This window comes from Hemibagrus wyckioides, linkage group LG09 (assembly GCF_019097595.1).
Source record: "Hemibagrus wyckioides isolate EC202008001 linkage group LG09, SWU_Hwy_1.0, whole genome shotgun sequence".
Taxonomy (NCBI): Eukaryota; Metazoa; Chordata; class Actinopteri; order Siluriformes; family Bagridae; genus Hemibagrus; species Hemibagrus wyckioides.
This window is the reverse complement of record NC_080718.1, coordinates 5,810,486-5,827,014: the sequence shown is the minus strand read 5'-3', so window position 1 is coordinate 5,827,014 and position 16,529 is coordinate 5,810,486. Positions and strand designations below refer to the sequence as shown.

The following is a 16,529-nucleotide window of genomic DNA, read 5'->3' as shown; positions in this document are numbered from 1 at the left end:
CTTACTTCAAACTTTCCTTTCTAAAACACTAGATGTTTTTATAGCATTTCACTGTTTTCCTTTTTCTTAAATACGGAACACAGAACGGAGACTTCCTGTCTGGAGTGACCATTACAGCAGGACACTGCTCCTACAGTGTCTCCTAGCAACCAGAGCTTAGAACTGAAATGCTTCAAAGAAGAATGTTAAGAGATGTGTGAAGATAATCTGAGTAACAAACTTAATTTTAAAAAAAAAAAAGAAAAAAGCTATTATTAAACTTTGCCTTAAAAATAGTCTTGGAACAAAAAATCCAAGGACGGAATAAAGCAGAGGAAATAGGAATTCTGTGAAAGGGAATCTTTGTGGTGTGATGTCTGGAGTCCAGGAGGAAGACCACATCAATACTCATCACTGTCTCCGTACAGAGAGACGTGAGCAGATGTCCTTCTGGAGAAAAGCAGCCTTCACAATAACGCATGTGTGAGTCAGAGGGAAAAACAGACGTGAGGGAGGAGAGGAAAAACATTCCTCTGTGCACACGTGTTGAGTACACACATCACACTGCAGATCAAACTACAGATCTTTTTATTCCAACAGACACTGGATACACGTGAAACACGTAAAAAACAAACGTGACGATTTACCTCTCTGCTACACGGAGGAACCAAGCTGAAGTGTTCTCCTGCTGCGCTGTCAAAAACCTGAAACACAACAAACACACGTCAACACACACTCTAACTGTCTTACTCTCACTCTCAGAGAGACAGACACACACACACAGACAGAGAGAGACAGACAGAGAGAGAGAGAGAGAGACAAACAGAAAGGCAGTGATAGGGAGACAGGCATAGACAGAAACAGACAGAGAGGGAGAGAGACAGACAGGAAGAGATAGAGGGAGAGACAGAAGGAGAAACATACAGAGAGAAAAGGAGAGACAGAAGACAGAAGCAGACAGACAGAAACACAGACAGAAACAGACAGACAGGAAAACCAGAAAGACACACAGACAGAAAGAAAAACAGAAACTCACACACAGACAGATAGAAGCAGACATACAGACACACATACAGACAAAAACAGACACACAGAAACACAGATGGACAGACAGAAACAAACACACAGACAGCTTTGATAGAGCATGAGTAAGAAGCAGAAGCCATGAAATGGAATGAAATGAACACTGTTATTGCCCAGAGACTGAGCACACACACACACACACACACACACACAGTACAAGTCCATGCATTTCATCGTTAGGTGGTGACTGATGACTTTGTGCTAATGGTGATTTAAATAAATAAACAGGACAGATCACTGACTTGGTTGACTAACGGGTCTCTGGATCTGGCACTCTGTGTGTGTGTGTGTGTGTGTGTGTGTGTGTGTGTGTGAGAGAGAGAGAGTGAGAGATATCTCATGATATCAAGTTCAGCCTTCATCCCTACTGTGAAAAACTAAACACCATTAAGGAGCAGAGAAAGGGGGGCATAGAGACAAGAGACAGAGAGACATAAAGAAAAAGAGACATAAAGAGGGGGGGGCAAGAGAGAGAGAGAAAGACAGACAGAGAGGGGGGTGACAGGGAGACACACAGAGAGAGTTAGAGAGAGAGAGAGAGAGAGAGAGAGAGACAGGACATACAAGAGGGGGGGATGGACAGGGAGACACAGGAGGGGGGGTTGACAGGGAGACAGAGAGTGAGGGGGGGGGTGACAGGGAGACACAGACAGAGAGAGAGAGAGAGAGAGAGAGAGACAAGACAAAAACAATAGAGAGAGAGAGAGAAACAGGACATACAAGGGGGGGGTTGACAGGGAGACACGGGGGGGGGACAGGGAGACACAGACAGAGAGAGAGAGAGAGAGAGAGAGAGACAAGGCAGAAAAACAATAGAGAGAGAGAGAGAAACAGGACATACAAGGGGGGGGTTGACAGGGAGACACGGGGGGGTGACAGGGAGACATGGGGGGGTGACAGGGAGACACAGAGAGAGAGAGAGAGAGAGAGAGAGACGAGACAGAAAAACAATAGAGAGAGAGAGAGAGAGAGAGAGAGAGAGAGAGACGAGACAGAAAAACAATAGAGAGAGAGAGAGAGAGAGACGAGACAGAAAAACAATAGAGAGAGAGAGAGAGAGAGAGAGAGACCTTGACATGAGGCCCGAGTCATAAACCCAGTGTGATATGGGCGCCCTGGTGCAGATCTCTTACACAAACCATCTGTCTGTCTGCTCAGGGCTGCCCCTCACAGAGCTGCAGTTTACCCCACACGCCTTTTAATAATTTATGAACCCTCTCTCCATCGCGTCTCTTTCAGCACTGCGGTGTCAGTGTCCGATTACACCACACACACACGGGGACGGGGATGTTCCCCAAAATACACACACTGTGTTAAAGCCACACGGGAAGACAAGGAGCAGGCAGTGGCTCTCTGTGTGTGTGTGTGTGCGCGTGTGTGTGTGTTACACAGAGCGCAGAGCCACAACATCAGTAGGATAAAGCACGCAATGCGAGCAGAGCTTTTCCTCTTACCTCACAAACAGCAGTGTGAGAGCAGGAGCTCATGGAAATGCAATCCTTGCCAAAGAAATGAAATAAAAGAGAAAGAGATGCTTTTTTTACTCGCTGTGTATATTTATCAGGCGTCAAAGTGGCCATGCATTAAAGTATTACGTTCCTAAAGACCTAAAGAGAAAAGGCTGAGCTAGCAGACTGTGTGACGTCTAGAAATAATCATCTCTCTCAACGTGATAATTAGCAGAGATGACAGGATCTACAAACGCCGGGATTTCCTTAGCAACACGGAGACAGAACGATGCTTCATTACAAAAATGCCTTCGCATTCTTTAACGCATGCATTGTAATGTTTAATGCAGGTTTTTACACCACTTAACAAGCCGATACAATGCTTAACACTTCAGATGATTTATTTGTTGCTCTATTTAACACCACTTTCAAACTCTACACTCTGATTGGTCAGGAGATGATAAACGTCTTGCAAATGGCAGGTTTATATTAACGCCTGGTGAAGAGTTGAGAGCGTGGTACCTGTGAGGCACAGGGTCTCTTCTCTCGGCTGCGTTTGGTCAAACTGTCCAGGCCTTTGAGCGACGAGAACACGCCTCTTCTACTACGGCTTCTCTGGGACAGAGACAGAGAACGTTTCCTCAGGGTGGCCTCGTCTCTGGAGCAGATCTGAGAGAGAGAGAGAGAGAGAGAGAAAGTAAGCGATAGCGAGAGAGAGAGAGAGAGACATAAAAACACCATTATAAATGGCTAAAATAAAATACTATAAAATAACCTGTTCATATCTGTGAAGAAGCTGTTACTATAGAAACGATGATGTGTTAGAAAACTAATCAACACCTTCTGATTCAGAGTGTGTGTGTGTTTATGTGGATGAGAGAGGAGTTTTCTGTGTGTTGGAGAACCGAGACTGACCAATGCGTGGAAAGAGGAGACAGAGAAGATTCCCAGGCGTCCAAGAGCAGCTTTAGATGGACGGCTTACAGTGGCCAGGAGGCTCTTGGGATTGGGCAGCTCTCCTCCCTGCAGACTGGCCAGGTAACAGCGCATACGGAACAAATCGATGTTGAACCTCTCCAGGTTCTGATCCCACTGCTGGATCTGTGGAAGAGCAAGACCGAGTGAGGAGGAGACTGGGACTGGGAGAGAACAATCAGGAGAAAAGTCACGGATTTGAGTGTGTGTGTGTGTATGTGGGTGTGTGGGTGTGTGTGATTGCCCTCAAATGGTCTTGATTGTGTGTGGTCAACCCCCACTTCACCATTACAAAATTTACAGAGAGAGACAGAAAGAGAGAGAGAGACTGAGAGAGAGAGAGAGACAGAGAGAGAGAGACAGATAGAGAGAGACAGATAGAGACAGTGAAAGACAGTGAAGAGGGGGGCGCATTTAACATTTCATTGGCTCCTGTTGCCCCTAAAGTGCGCGCACACACACACACACACACACACACACACACACAGAGCAAAGAGGATTTCTGAACTAAAGCAGCTATGAAGCGTTTAATATTTTCCCTAAATCACAGGACAGAGTAAATCTTGTCAGACACGCTGCTGCTTTTAAATACGTCTGTCTGGTTTAACCGAGAGACAAACAGCAGGACGGTTCATGAGGTCAGAACCCCAATACATCTCCACCTGACCAGTGAACAGCAGAGACCTGCAGGTGTAATGTTAGCGCTGAACTGCACCGGGTTTGGGGCTCTGTAGAAAGTGAGACACATTAATATGCAAATTTATTCGAGTAATAAAAACTAGATTTTAAAAAATGACAACTACCCTGAGTCTGATAAACTGACCTGGAAGGTTTTTTTTAAATTGTCTCGGGTCCACACTCACGCACACACGCATACTCACAGACGCATACTCACTCACGCACACACGCATACTCACAGACGCATACTCACACACACACACACGCATACTCACAGACGCATACTCACTCACGCACACACGCATACTCACAGACGCATACTCACACACACACACACGCATACTCACAGACGCATACTCACTCACTCACACGCATACTCACAGACGCATACTCACTCACGCACACACGCATACTCACACTCACACACGCATACTCACAGACGCATACTCACTCACGCACACACGCATACTCACAGACGCATACTCACTCACTCACACACGCATACTCACAGACGCATACTCACACACTCACACACGCATACTCACAGACGCATACTCACTCACGCACACACGCATACTCACAGACGCATACTCACTCACGCACACACGCATACTCACAGACGCATACTCACTCACTCACACACGCATACTCACAGACGCATACTCACAGACGCATACTCACTCACGCACACACGCATACTCACACTCACACACGCATACTCACAGACGCATACTCACTCACGCACACACGCATACTCACAGACGCATACTCACACACACACACGCATACTCACAGACGCATACTCACTCACGCACACACGCATACTCACAGACGCATACTCACACACTCACACACGCATACTCACAGACGCATACTCACTCACTCACACACGCATACTCACAGACGCATACTCACACACTCACACACGCATACTCACAGACGCATACTCACTCACGCACACACGCATACTCACACTCACACACGCATACTCACAGACGCATACTCACACACTCACACACGCATACTCACAGACGCATACTCACACACTCACACACGCATACTCACAGACGCATACTCACACACTCACACACGCATACTCACAGACGCATACTCACTCACGCACACACGCATACTCACACTCACACACGCATACTCACAGACGCATACTCACACACTCACACACGCATACTCACAGACGCATACTCACACACTCACACACGCATACTCACAGACGCATACTCACACACTCACACACGCATACTCACAGACGCATACTCACTCACGCACACACGCATACTCATACTCACAGACGCATACTCACTCACTCACACACGCATACTCACAGACGCATACTCACACACTCACACACGCATACTCACAGACGCATACTCACTCACGCACACACGCATACTCACACTCACACACGCATACTCACAGACGCATACTCACTCACGCACACACGCATACTCACACTCACACACGCATACTCACAGACGCATACTCACACACTCACACACGCATACTCACAGACGCATACTCACTCACGCACACACGCATACTCACAGACGCATACTCACACACTCACACACGCATACTCACAGACGCATACTCACTCACGCACACGCATACTCACAGACGCATACTCACACACTCACAGACGCATACTCACAGACGCATACTCACACACTCACACACGCATACTCACAGACGCATACTCACACACTCACACACGCATACTCACAGACGCATACTCACTCACGCACACGCATACTCACAGACGCATACTCACACACTCACACGCATACTCACAGACGCATACTCACACTCACACACGCATACTCACAGACGCATACTCACTCACGCACACACGCATACTCACAGACGCATACTCACACACGCATACTCACAGACGCATACTCACACACTCACACGCATACTCACACTCACACACGCATACTCACAGACGCATACTCACTCACGCACACACGCATACTCACAGACGCATACTCACTCACGCACACGCATACTCACAGACGCATACTCACACACTCACACGCATACTCACACTCACACACGCATACTCACAGACGCATACTCACTCACGCACACGCATACTCACAGACGCATACTCACACACTCACACACGCATACTCACAGACGCATACTCACTCACGCACACACGCATACTCACAGACGCATACTCACACACTCACACACGCATACTCACAGACGCATACTCACTCACGCACACACGCATACTCACACTCACACACGCATACTCACAGACGCATACTCACAGACGCATACTCACACACACACACGCATACTCACAGACGCATACTCACTCACGCACACACGCATACTCACACTCACACACGCATACTCACAGACGCATACTCACACACTCACACACGCATACTCACAGACGCATACTCACTCACTCACACACGCATACTCACAGACGCATACTCACACACTCACACACGCATACTCACAGACGCATACTCACTCACGCACACACGCATACTCACAGACGCATACTCACACACTCACACGCATACTCACAGACGCATACTCACTCACGCACACACGCATACTCACACTCACACACGCATACTCACAGACGCATACTCACTCACGCACACACGCATACTCACAGACGCATACTCACTCACGCACACACGCATACTCACAGACGCATACTCACTCACGCACACACGCATACTCACAGACGCATACTCACTCACGCACACACGCATACTCACAGACGCATACTCACACACTCACACACGCATACTCACAGACGCATACTCACAGACGCATACTCACTCACGCACACACGCATACTCACAGACGCATACTCACTCACGCACACACGCATACTCACAGACGCATACTCACTCACGCACACACGCATACTCACACTCACACACGCATACTCACAGACGCATACTCACTCACGCACACACGCATACTCACAGACGCATACTCACACACTCACACACGCATACTCACAGACGCATACTCACTCACGCACACACGCATACTCACACTCACACACGCATACTCACAGACGCATACTCACTCACGCACACACGCATACTCACAGACGCATACTCACACACTCACACACGCATACTCACAGACGCATACTCACACACTCACACACGCATACTCACAGACGCATACTCACTCACTCACACACGCATACTCACACACACACGCATACTCGCACACGCATACTCGCACACGCATACTCGCACACACATACTCGCACACACATACTCGCACACATACGCATACTCGCACACGCATACTCACACTTGCATACTCACACACTCGCACACGCATACTCACACACACACACGCATACTCGCACACGTATACTCGCACACGCATACTCACAGACGTATACTCACACATGCATACTCACACACTCGCACACGCATACTCACACACACACACGCATACTCGCACACGCATACTCGCACACTCGCACACTCACACACGCATACTCACACTCAGCTGGCACTGATTTAAAGAGACACAAGTTCAAAGAGGTGCAGCTTCTGAGACGAGGTTAACCTCTTACCCCCTCCCCAAATTCCTCACACACTGCCTGGTACCCTCTCACCGAGGATAAGCCCCTGGTCTCTGGCCTCTGGCCTCTCCCTGACCCCTGCACTAGGGCAATAAGCGTGACTGAGAACCTGGAAACAGCTTCGCTCCATCTTTCATCATGGGACTGAAATCATGGGAAACGCATCTCACACACACACAGAACATAATCTTCTGAGAAACTTCACTCACGGGTTCTTCAGGGTTCTCCTTGCAGGTTCTACGTAGAACAGTACTACAGCATGTTTCCACTGTAAACCTCTTTAACCCTGTTAGCATGCAGAGAAGGCTGTTGTTTTACACACTAAAACGTGTGTATTAAAGGTGTGAGGGAACCTTTAGAAAGGTTCTCCACAGAACCCTAGAGCAGAGTACTTGCCGCTCAGTAAAGACACCAACCTCTTTTGGACAGCTAGGGAACCTGATCGCTTCTGTGATTTCTCCCTCTGATAGGAAAAACCTTAAAAGTTGTGTGTAGAACCTCAGAACCCGAGACAATGTTCCACACAGAACCCATTTAACCAGTTAAAGAACCAGCTGGTGCAAATTTAACACAAATCTAGCTCAGGTTTAATGTCATTACATGACCCTACATGTGTCTTTCTCTAGAGCTTTCTCTCACCTGGTTCTCGATGGCCTTCCGGTTCTTTGGATCAGTTACGATAGACAGCTGAAGCTCCGCCATCTTCTTCATCTTTCCATCCATGTCAATTTTCTGCAGCAGACTGCGGATCTGTCCTCGGAGCAGGAGCACCGTGTCCTCCTTGCCGTGGCGCTTAGCGAACAGAGATGCGCTGGCCGAGTGGATCGCAGTAACCCAGTTCTCCAAATCCGTCTGACTCGTGGCCTGAAGAGAGCACACAGAAGAACAAGCCTTGAAAAAATTGACATCATTATGAATTTGTGATACGGTTTCATGTCTCCAACGTCTCCATTTCCTCTGAGAACTCAGGTGATAATCAGGTTCTTGAATCATTTCTACTTATTTCAAAAAAGCTGAGCGCCCAAAAAAATCCACCCAAAGAACCAAGGAGGAACCCTTTTTACTAATAGTAACATTTAAGATACAGGATACAAATAGCTTTCAATCTAGAACCCTTAGGAGTTCTTGGTCCATATTGGAGGTCTCTTAAATGTTCTTTGTGGAGCCTGACAACAGAAAGTTTCCAATTGGAGCAGAGAACCCTTAACTATCCAAAGAAGCCTTGAGGAACCCTAGGAGTAAGCACCGTCAAAGAACTTCTTTCGTACATATGCATGCGTATAAGCTTTTAAAAAGTTTAAATCTAGAACCCTACAAATGGAAAAGGATTCTGTATTCTTCGGATCTGAGAACCCTTACCTATCCAAAGAACTGCTGTTCTGTTTAGAGTGAGTTTATGTTAACTTCTTAGAACCAAAAAAAGTCAAGAACCTTTAAGCGTTCTCAGTGGGACTGAGCACGCATTAACGAGCTAAAATAGAGAAAGTTTAGAAAGTTGAGAATAAATCAGGTTCTTAAATCAGGTTCATTTCTACATATTTCAAAAAGCTAAGCCCAAACAAATCCACTCAAAGAACCCAGAAGGAACCCTCTTTCCTAACAGTGCACATTTAACATCTAAGTTTTAGGATACAAATAAAGTTTCAATCTAGAACCCATAGGTGTCCATCGGTCCATTCTTTGGAGGACTCTTAAATGTTCTACCTAGAACCTGACAACAGAGAGTTTCCAGCTGGAGCAGAGAACCCTGAACTATCCAAAGAAGCCTATAGATAGTTCTTTTTAAACCCTGAACCAGGAAGAGCTGTGAGCTGATGTCAGTGTGGACTGGCGTCAGGTTCTGGTTCTCAGGAGCCCGGGTGCAGGAACGAAGCTGCGGCTTTAATGGAGACGAAGAAAAACCCCCACAGTGGGGTTTGTGCTGCTGATTTCTGGGCTGAAGTGTGAACAGAGCTTTTCATGACGGCTGGCAGGACATTCGTTCCACATGAGCGTTCCACATTCCCGGCATTCCACAGGACACTCGTAGGCAGGGTTCTGACTCCGGAAAAAGCCGGAAAACTGCACATAATTAAAGGCTTCTGAAAATACCGTCCTGGAGATGTGGTTTAACAAGGAGCTTCTGACACGCTTGTTTTTTTCTTGTTTCTGCTACAATGCATTTTTTCCATCAAAATGACCAGCTGCCCCATTTATATCTTTACAAACCATTCTGAATTTTATAACTGGACGTTGTTGCACACGTGTAAACGGATCTGACCGAGACAGGATAGAAAACGTCTGAGAGTTCTGTTCATGTGATTCCCGTCTACACGCTCACATCTATATATATATATATATATACAAAAGCACTTTTACATGTACACAAGGTTTTTTTTTTGTGGAAGAAAATAAGAAAGATTTCTGTTTTCAAAAGATTTTTTTTAGCATGTAATTATTATTTTTTTTTGGCAAAGGGTTAAAAAAAAATCCAGCATGCAGGGTAGCTATAGAACCTGATCTATCTATAAGGATATTTCTCGAGCCACAGCAAAGTGTAAATCAATAAATAAATAAATAAATAAACAAATCTCTACACAGAATTGCTTCCTTTCTACAGCTGCAGTGATGTGTGAAGGTCCAGAGACTTTTCTAATACGACTCTAATGCAGCTCCAGTGCTCTGGACCCACCTGAAAGAGGTAGACGTCACCATAGGCATTGCTGAGGCAGAACACATTCTCCTTCTTCGGGTGTTCGGGGACGGCCTGGACGATCCCGTCCTCAGCCAGCAGAGCGTAGCTTGGTAAAGTCTCCTGCTCCGGAGAACCTTTTCCATACGTCTCATAAAACAGGAGAGTGCAGCCTAGAGGAAGAAACGAGTGTTAAAGTGGGATTAATATAAGCTCTGTAAATAGAAGAGGCGGTGACATGCTGTTAGAGGAAAATAATCAAGGACAAACCCTCACAATCTTTTGGTTCCTCTTTAACTACAGCAAAATATTTCCCCCTTTTTGGAATTTATTTTTCCTGATTCTGACCAGTCAGAATCCAGAACACGAGAGTGCTGTGTACGATGGAATCATCAATAACACACCTTTAAGAGTCACCCAGTACTGTTTCCACTTGCGCCTGGCCACCAGTTCCAGCTTGCGGTCTTTGTGCAGCGTGAGCAGAGGTTTAAAAGTCAACCAGCCGGCTCTCCTGACCACGCCCTGCTCCTTCTCACACAGCAGATCCAGCTGCTCCAGCGAGCCCAGCGTCTCCTGGCTGCTACTCTCTGTGTCCTCTGCAGAATTCTCGCCTCGTTCCTCGCCGCTTCCCGCCACCGTATGGCTTGTCTCCAGCTCCCTCATGAAGTTGTCGTAGATGTTCTGCCGCAGAGCGTCCGTTCCTGGGTGGAGGGTGCAGAAAGAACCGCTGCAGGACGGCAGCACCTGGGACTGAGAGCGGCCCCGACACTGAACCTTGTGGTACCCCAGCAGGCTGGACACCTGAGAGGGGGAGCTGGTGTCGGCCGTCAGTCCATCTATACCGCTGTCGAAACAATCGATAGGCTCTTTATATCTCGGCTCCTGGGTGAGAGAACGAAGATAAAGCGTCATTAAATAACTAATGGATCGTCTTAACAAGACGTTCAGAGTATTACATGTTTATAGTGATAGAGAACCCAAACGTATTGTCCACTCCAGTCCTGTGTTATTGTTTCCTAAAAGCTAGCGAGGTTTAAAAGTGGCAGTTAATGTAATCCAATAACCATGAGTTAGCTACTTTACTGTGTTGAAAGAGATTTTAAGGATTATGTACATTGTTAAGTAAGAGATATCACTCGAGTCTTGGCATGCGAGGTGATTGGTTGATTAGTTCATAGTAGATAGATTATAAAGAAAACTTCATGTTCCACGTAAATGATATTCTCCTTCACAGAGCAATGGAGATGCAACAGGACGCTCCAGAGTAAAAAGACGAGTGCACTTCAAAGGCAACCTGGACCGGGCAGAGTGCCCTTCCCCACATCTCTGCTTTAAAGCCTCCGTCTCTGCAGCAGCTGTGTGTAATTACAGGAGAGCGTGTCGATGCCCCTTCAGATCGCTGATCCGCTCTGTAGCCAGAGGACGTTTGTGTGCCAGCTGCAGGATAACACCAGAGAGAAAGCTATAATTCTAACCATGCCGGTGTGCTTTAGAGCAGGTAGGTACAGCGGGGTAAGAGAACCTCCCTGAAGCTGCTGGAGTCACGAGAACTGCTCGTATCAGAGCTAATCGACCGACAGAAATACATCGGGCCATGAAGCCTGAATTTTTTTTTTATTGTAATGGAATTGTTCCGTTTCTTTGTTAAAAGCTAGAGCTAGCATAAACATGATACATGACGATTCAGCATTAATTTACTTTTTGCTCAATATTTACCAACTGCATTAGTTTAAAAAAAATCTTTTTTTTTTTAAAGTAACCATTTTTAAAAATAATTTTTTTTATAATTTATAATTATTTATACATTTATAAAAATATATTTATTTATAAATATATTAATAATATATTTAATATATTTATTTTTTTGGATTGAAGTTTTTTAATGATTTTATTACACATTCTTTTAGGTATTTTTATTTCTGTTTTTTTCTATTACTGCTGTCACAATTCTGTAAAACATTGCGATACATTAAAGTTTAAAGTAAAATTGTCGTGAACTGCGTGATAAAAGTGCTAGACACCCTGACTGTAAACACTAGGACTTATTTTTAACTCTTCTTTTTTTTTTGTAAACACAAGCACCGTGCTACGCCTTTCATTTTCCTTTGTGAGAATAAACACAGGCTGTAAATTATGGTTATGTATTTCTGGGTTAATTGTGGAAAAAGCAGGCGATGGCTGGAGTAAAGAGTCTGAGAGTGCAGCACAACTCCTTCATAATCAGATTAGAGCTGTAGTTGAAGAGAACACATGCTACAACAAAAATACAGAGGACTCTGAAGATGATCTGAAGTGACCCACATACCGGAATCTGATCCATGGAAACATCTCACCAAGCTAAAGCTGAAGCACCTGATGCTCGTCACACAGCCCATCATGATATCATCAGATCACGAGCACTAACCTGACTGTCCTGATAGAACAGGTTTATATGAAGTAGCTGCAGGTCCAGCGGAGTGCTGACGTACTCACACGGAAATTAGGATATCCTTGTTCTGAAAAATTCCAGACTTACAGAGCTTGCCTGTTTCTGAGCTCATTGCGGTGTTCCCGGTGCACAGGTCTGCGCCAGAGTGGCGTGAGTTTTATTCGGTAACACCCCGTGGCTTCCTCCGGGCCGACAGCTGGCACGGTGCGACAAGCAATATTGTTCACCACATGGGACAAAAACAAGCGTGACCACGATGGCACACTGCACTGACACCACAGAGATCGGGTCAGGTTTACGTCCTTCATATAAGATTTAAGTAGAAATCATAATCATTGCAATTTATAGACCAGGATTTAAGTAAAAGAGCTCTTTAGAGAGTAAAAGAGCTTTACCTCCAACTTTTACAGATGTTACATAAACACACTTCTCCTCTGACTGTTACAGATGTTACATAAACACACTTCTCCTCTGACTGTTACAGATGTTACATAAACACACTTCTCCTCTGACTGTTACAGATGTTACATAAACACACTTCTCCTCTGACTGTTACAGATGTTACATAAACACACTTCTCCTCTGACTGTTACAGATGTTACATAAACACACTTCTCCTCTGACTGTTACAGATGTTACATAAACACACTTCTCCTCTGACTGTTACAGATGTTACATAAACACACTTCTCCTCTGACTGTTACAGATGTTACATAAACACCTTCCTCCTCCGATTGTTACAGATGTTACATAAACACATTCCTCCTCACAGAAAACTTCATCACCTCATCAATTACACTGTCTTTTTTGAGTGGTTACAATAGAAACAACAACATATACCATTAATATCAGTGACGTGTAGCTGCATTACTGTCAGAGCCGCTCTTATAGACATTTTACCAATACCTGACTTGCCTTGCTTTCTGGTCTCCAGCAAACCTGCTCTTACCTTTGATTTCTTCTTCCTTCTGGTCAAGCTCCCGGTCCAGTCACTGAGTCGTCTCATTCTGTTCCTGATCGTTTCCTTCTTTCCGGCGTTCTCTGCGATGGGTTTGGGTTTGGGACACGGTAACGTGTAGGAAGAGTACTGCCTTGCCCCCGAGGACTCATCTGGAACAGGTTCTTCCATCACACACACAAACGAGGATCTGTGTTTGAACGGCAGATCATTTGCAAGCGTCAGATCTTCAGCAGCGGGAAAGGTGGCAGCCATGACAGGGTCACGATAAAGATGACGAGGGTGGAGCTGCTCGTCGAAGTACTCGATGCGCACAGAGGGAAGCGTTTGCGATACCCGGTTGGGTGGGGCGCAGACGTCCCCCTCGTCATTCAGCTCGGCTCCGGGCCCCCAGGGCGAGTCGTACCAGCTGCCTTCTGAGCTCAGTGAGCTTCTCTTGCTGGTCCTAATGATGGGGCTGCTCTCTGCTGGAGCAGATTCACGATCCGGTGTGGGCATGGAGTGTGACGTTGGGGAAAACTTCAGCAGCTGGACGGAACCTGCGTTCTCGTCTGGAAGCATCGAGTTTTTAGACACGTGGCTGAACTCGACCCGAACGCTGCCGTCACTCTTGATCACGACTCTTGGGCTGCTGTGATCTTCCAGTTCCTCCGCTTTGGTCTTCTTCTCAGGGGTATTGTACCCATTTGCTGCATGACCATTACAATCCTGTCCATGTTCCTTAAGGTGTCCATTCTCGGATGGCTGCTTCACACGTTCTCTCTGAGAACCGTTCCACTGAGCGCTGATCCTTCTCTTCGCTTCTCTTCCTTTAGAGATGTAGTCGCAATGCCTGGACATGGACGACGGATTGGACTTGTGCTGCGACAAACAGCCACGTGATACCATTTTGGATTTGAAGCCAGAACCCCGTGATCCAGCCCTCCACCAGCCATGAGGTGTCAAAATGTCTTCTTTGGAAAAACGGAGCTTGGATGAATAGGGCTTTTGTCTGTTAGGGAGCGAGAAGCTGCTGCTCCGAGATCCCTGGACACTGTACTGACTCTCCGAGTTTCCCATCCTGACCTGGAACGCAGATCAGATACAATCAGATCCAATCAGTAACACTGCGCTCATCAAAAGTTAAATCCTGAGATTAAAATTAAATTGACGTGGCTTTGATTAGAGATTCGTTACAAGCTGGTGGATAAACTCCAAGCGTTAAAAACAATTTCATGGAGCGCAGCTTGAAAAGATGGTCTAGACGGACTAGAGAGAGAGAGAGAGAGAGAGTGGGACAGAGAGAAAGATTATTTCACCATCTTGTAAGAAAACTTACCAGTTCTAAAAATCAGTACAGAGCTAGATCTTCACAGTCTGTGCAGTTGTCATCGTCTTTCAGTCATCTAGCCATCCAACTCCACCAAATTCATCTGGTTATTAAAAAAAACAACAGAACACTGTTATGAGACAAACCAAGTTATTAAACATGTCCATCACTTCTGGTCATTCCACTTACAACTCAAACAAACCCTCTAAACGTTCACAGAGATTCAGAAAAGGTTCTGTGACACGAACAAGAACTCGTTAGACGTCCTCTCAGTAACTCCATCCGTTTTTAGTGGCAGATTTATTTATTTTCACAGTCAGTTTCTCGTCCAAGCCTCAACCGTTACTCCTCACTACCGTTACTCCTGTTTTCTGCACCAGGAGTCATTCATGTCTTGCCCGAACGGTTCGGAAAAAGTTTTTGAAAGCTTCCTTTATTTCAGCTGCTGTTTATTTTTAAAATGCACAAATTCCAGAGAATTTTTCCCCCTCTCATCTGTGTTGCTGAGCAAGTCTGCAGCAGGAAGCCAAAAGAAGCAGTGGCCAGAAAATGCCTGTAAAGCTGTCCAATAAATAAATAAATAAATAAATACTCATACGCTATACCTCGATCGAGCACTCGTCTAAGATGCATAAAGCAAACAAAAGATGTGTTTCTTTGCCAGATGTCAAATCACCCACGGACATTTTTCTTTACAATCTCTCTCTGTGACTTCAGAAAACATTAATAAAAACAAGAAGCAACACATTTGCATGAGGTTTTAAAGTCAAATCAGACTCGCAGCACCTCAAACACCCGACTGTGGGAATATCAGAGACCAGGAGGATGAAGAGAACATCTGTTCCTCATGTGTTCATCCACTAAAACTTTCCCCCCATCTGACCTCCAGATCAGCATCGACGCCGGTCAGCGCTTCTTCCACAGAGCAGGTGGAGAGAGGAGGAGAAGAGCGCTCTCACGCTGACCAGCTGAAAGACAAGATTCAATCCGGAAACGCTCAAGCATGCAGAACAACGAGGGTTCTATCGTTTTAGAACAAACACTGGGACATTCAGACACACACTGAGAGGGAGAGAAAGAGAGAGAGAGAGAGAGAGAGAGAGAGAGAGAGAGAAAGACACAGAGAGAGAGAGAGAGACAGAGAGAGACAGTAAGGCAGAAAAGCAGAAAGACAGGGAGTTGTGGGCTGGACATCACTGTGGTCCACCAGTTACCCTGAGAAGCTCATGTGTTTCAGGACACGTCTCTGAGTAAGCATCAATGCCTCAGACAAGGCTGCAGCAGAGTGTGTGTGTGTGTGTGTGTGTATGTGTGTGTGTGAGGAACGTCTTACTCACGCCTGAATAAAAATACAGCTCTACTGTCTGCTGAAACACCACCACTGGAACCGACTTAAAAT

At 45.9% G+C, this 16,529-nt stretch overlaps 1 protein-coding gene across 4 annotated transcripts in view; it reads right to left on the bottom strand.

The window, feature by feature from the left end:
* Positions 1-16,529, bottom strand: part of tiam2a (TIAM Rac1 associated GEF 2a) — a 73,914-nt gene that overhangs the window by 29,546 nt on the left and 27,839 nt on the right. For 3 of the 4 annotated variants that reach the window (XM_058398185.1, XM_058398184.1, XM_058398186.1), the window contains exons 2-10: positions 15,140-15,233; positions 13,813-14,886; positions 10,840-11,317; positions 10,436-10,608; positions 8,404-8,628; positions 3,426-3,611; positions 3,033-3,179; positions 2,517-2,561; positions 627-683 (exon numbers count right to left, since the gene is read on the bottom strand). In XM_058398185.1, the coding sequence (XP_058254168.1) occupies positions 627-683; positions 2,517-2,561; positions 3,033-3,179; positions 3,426-3,611; positions 8,404-8,628; positions 10,436-10,608; positions 10,840-11,317; positions 13,813-14,880 (2,379 nt within the window). In that variant the 5' untranslated portion in view covers positions 14,881-14,886; positions 15,140-15,233. The remainder of the gene's footprint in view (positions 1-626; positions 684-2,516; positions 2,562-3,032; positions 3,180-3,425; positions 3,612-8,403; positions 8,629-10,435; positions 10,609-10,839; positions 11,318-13,812; positions 14,887-15,139; positions 15,234-16,529) is intronic. The other variant, XM_058398188.1, reaches the window with a different exon arrangement.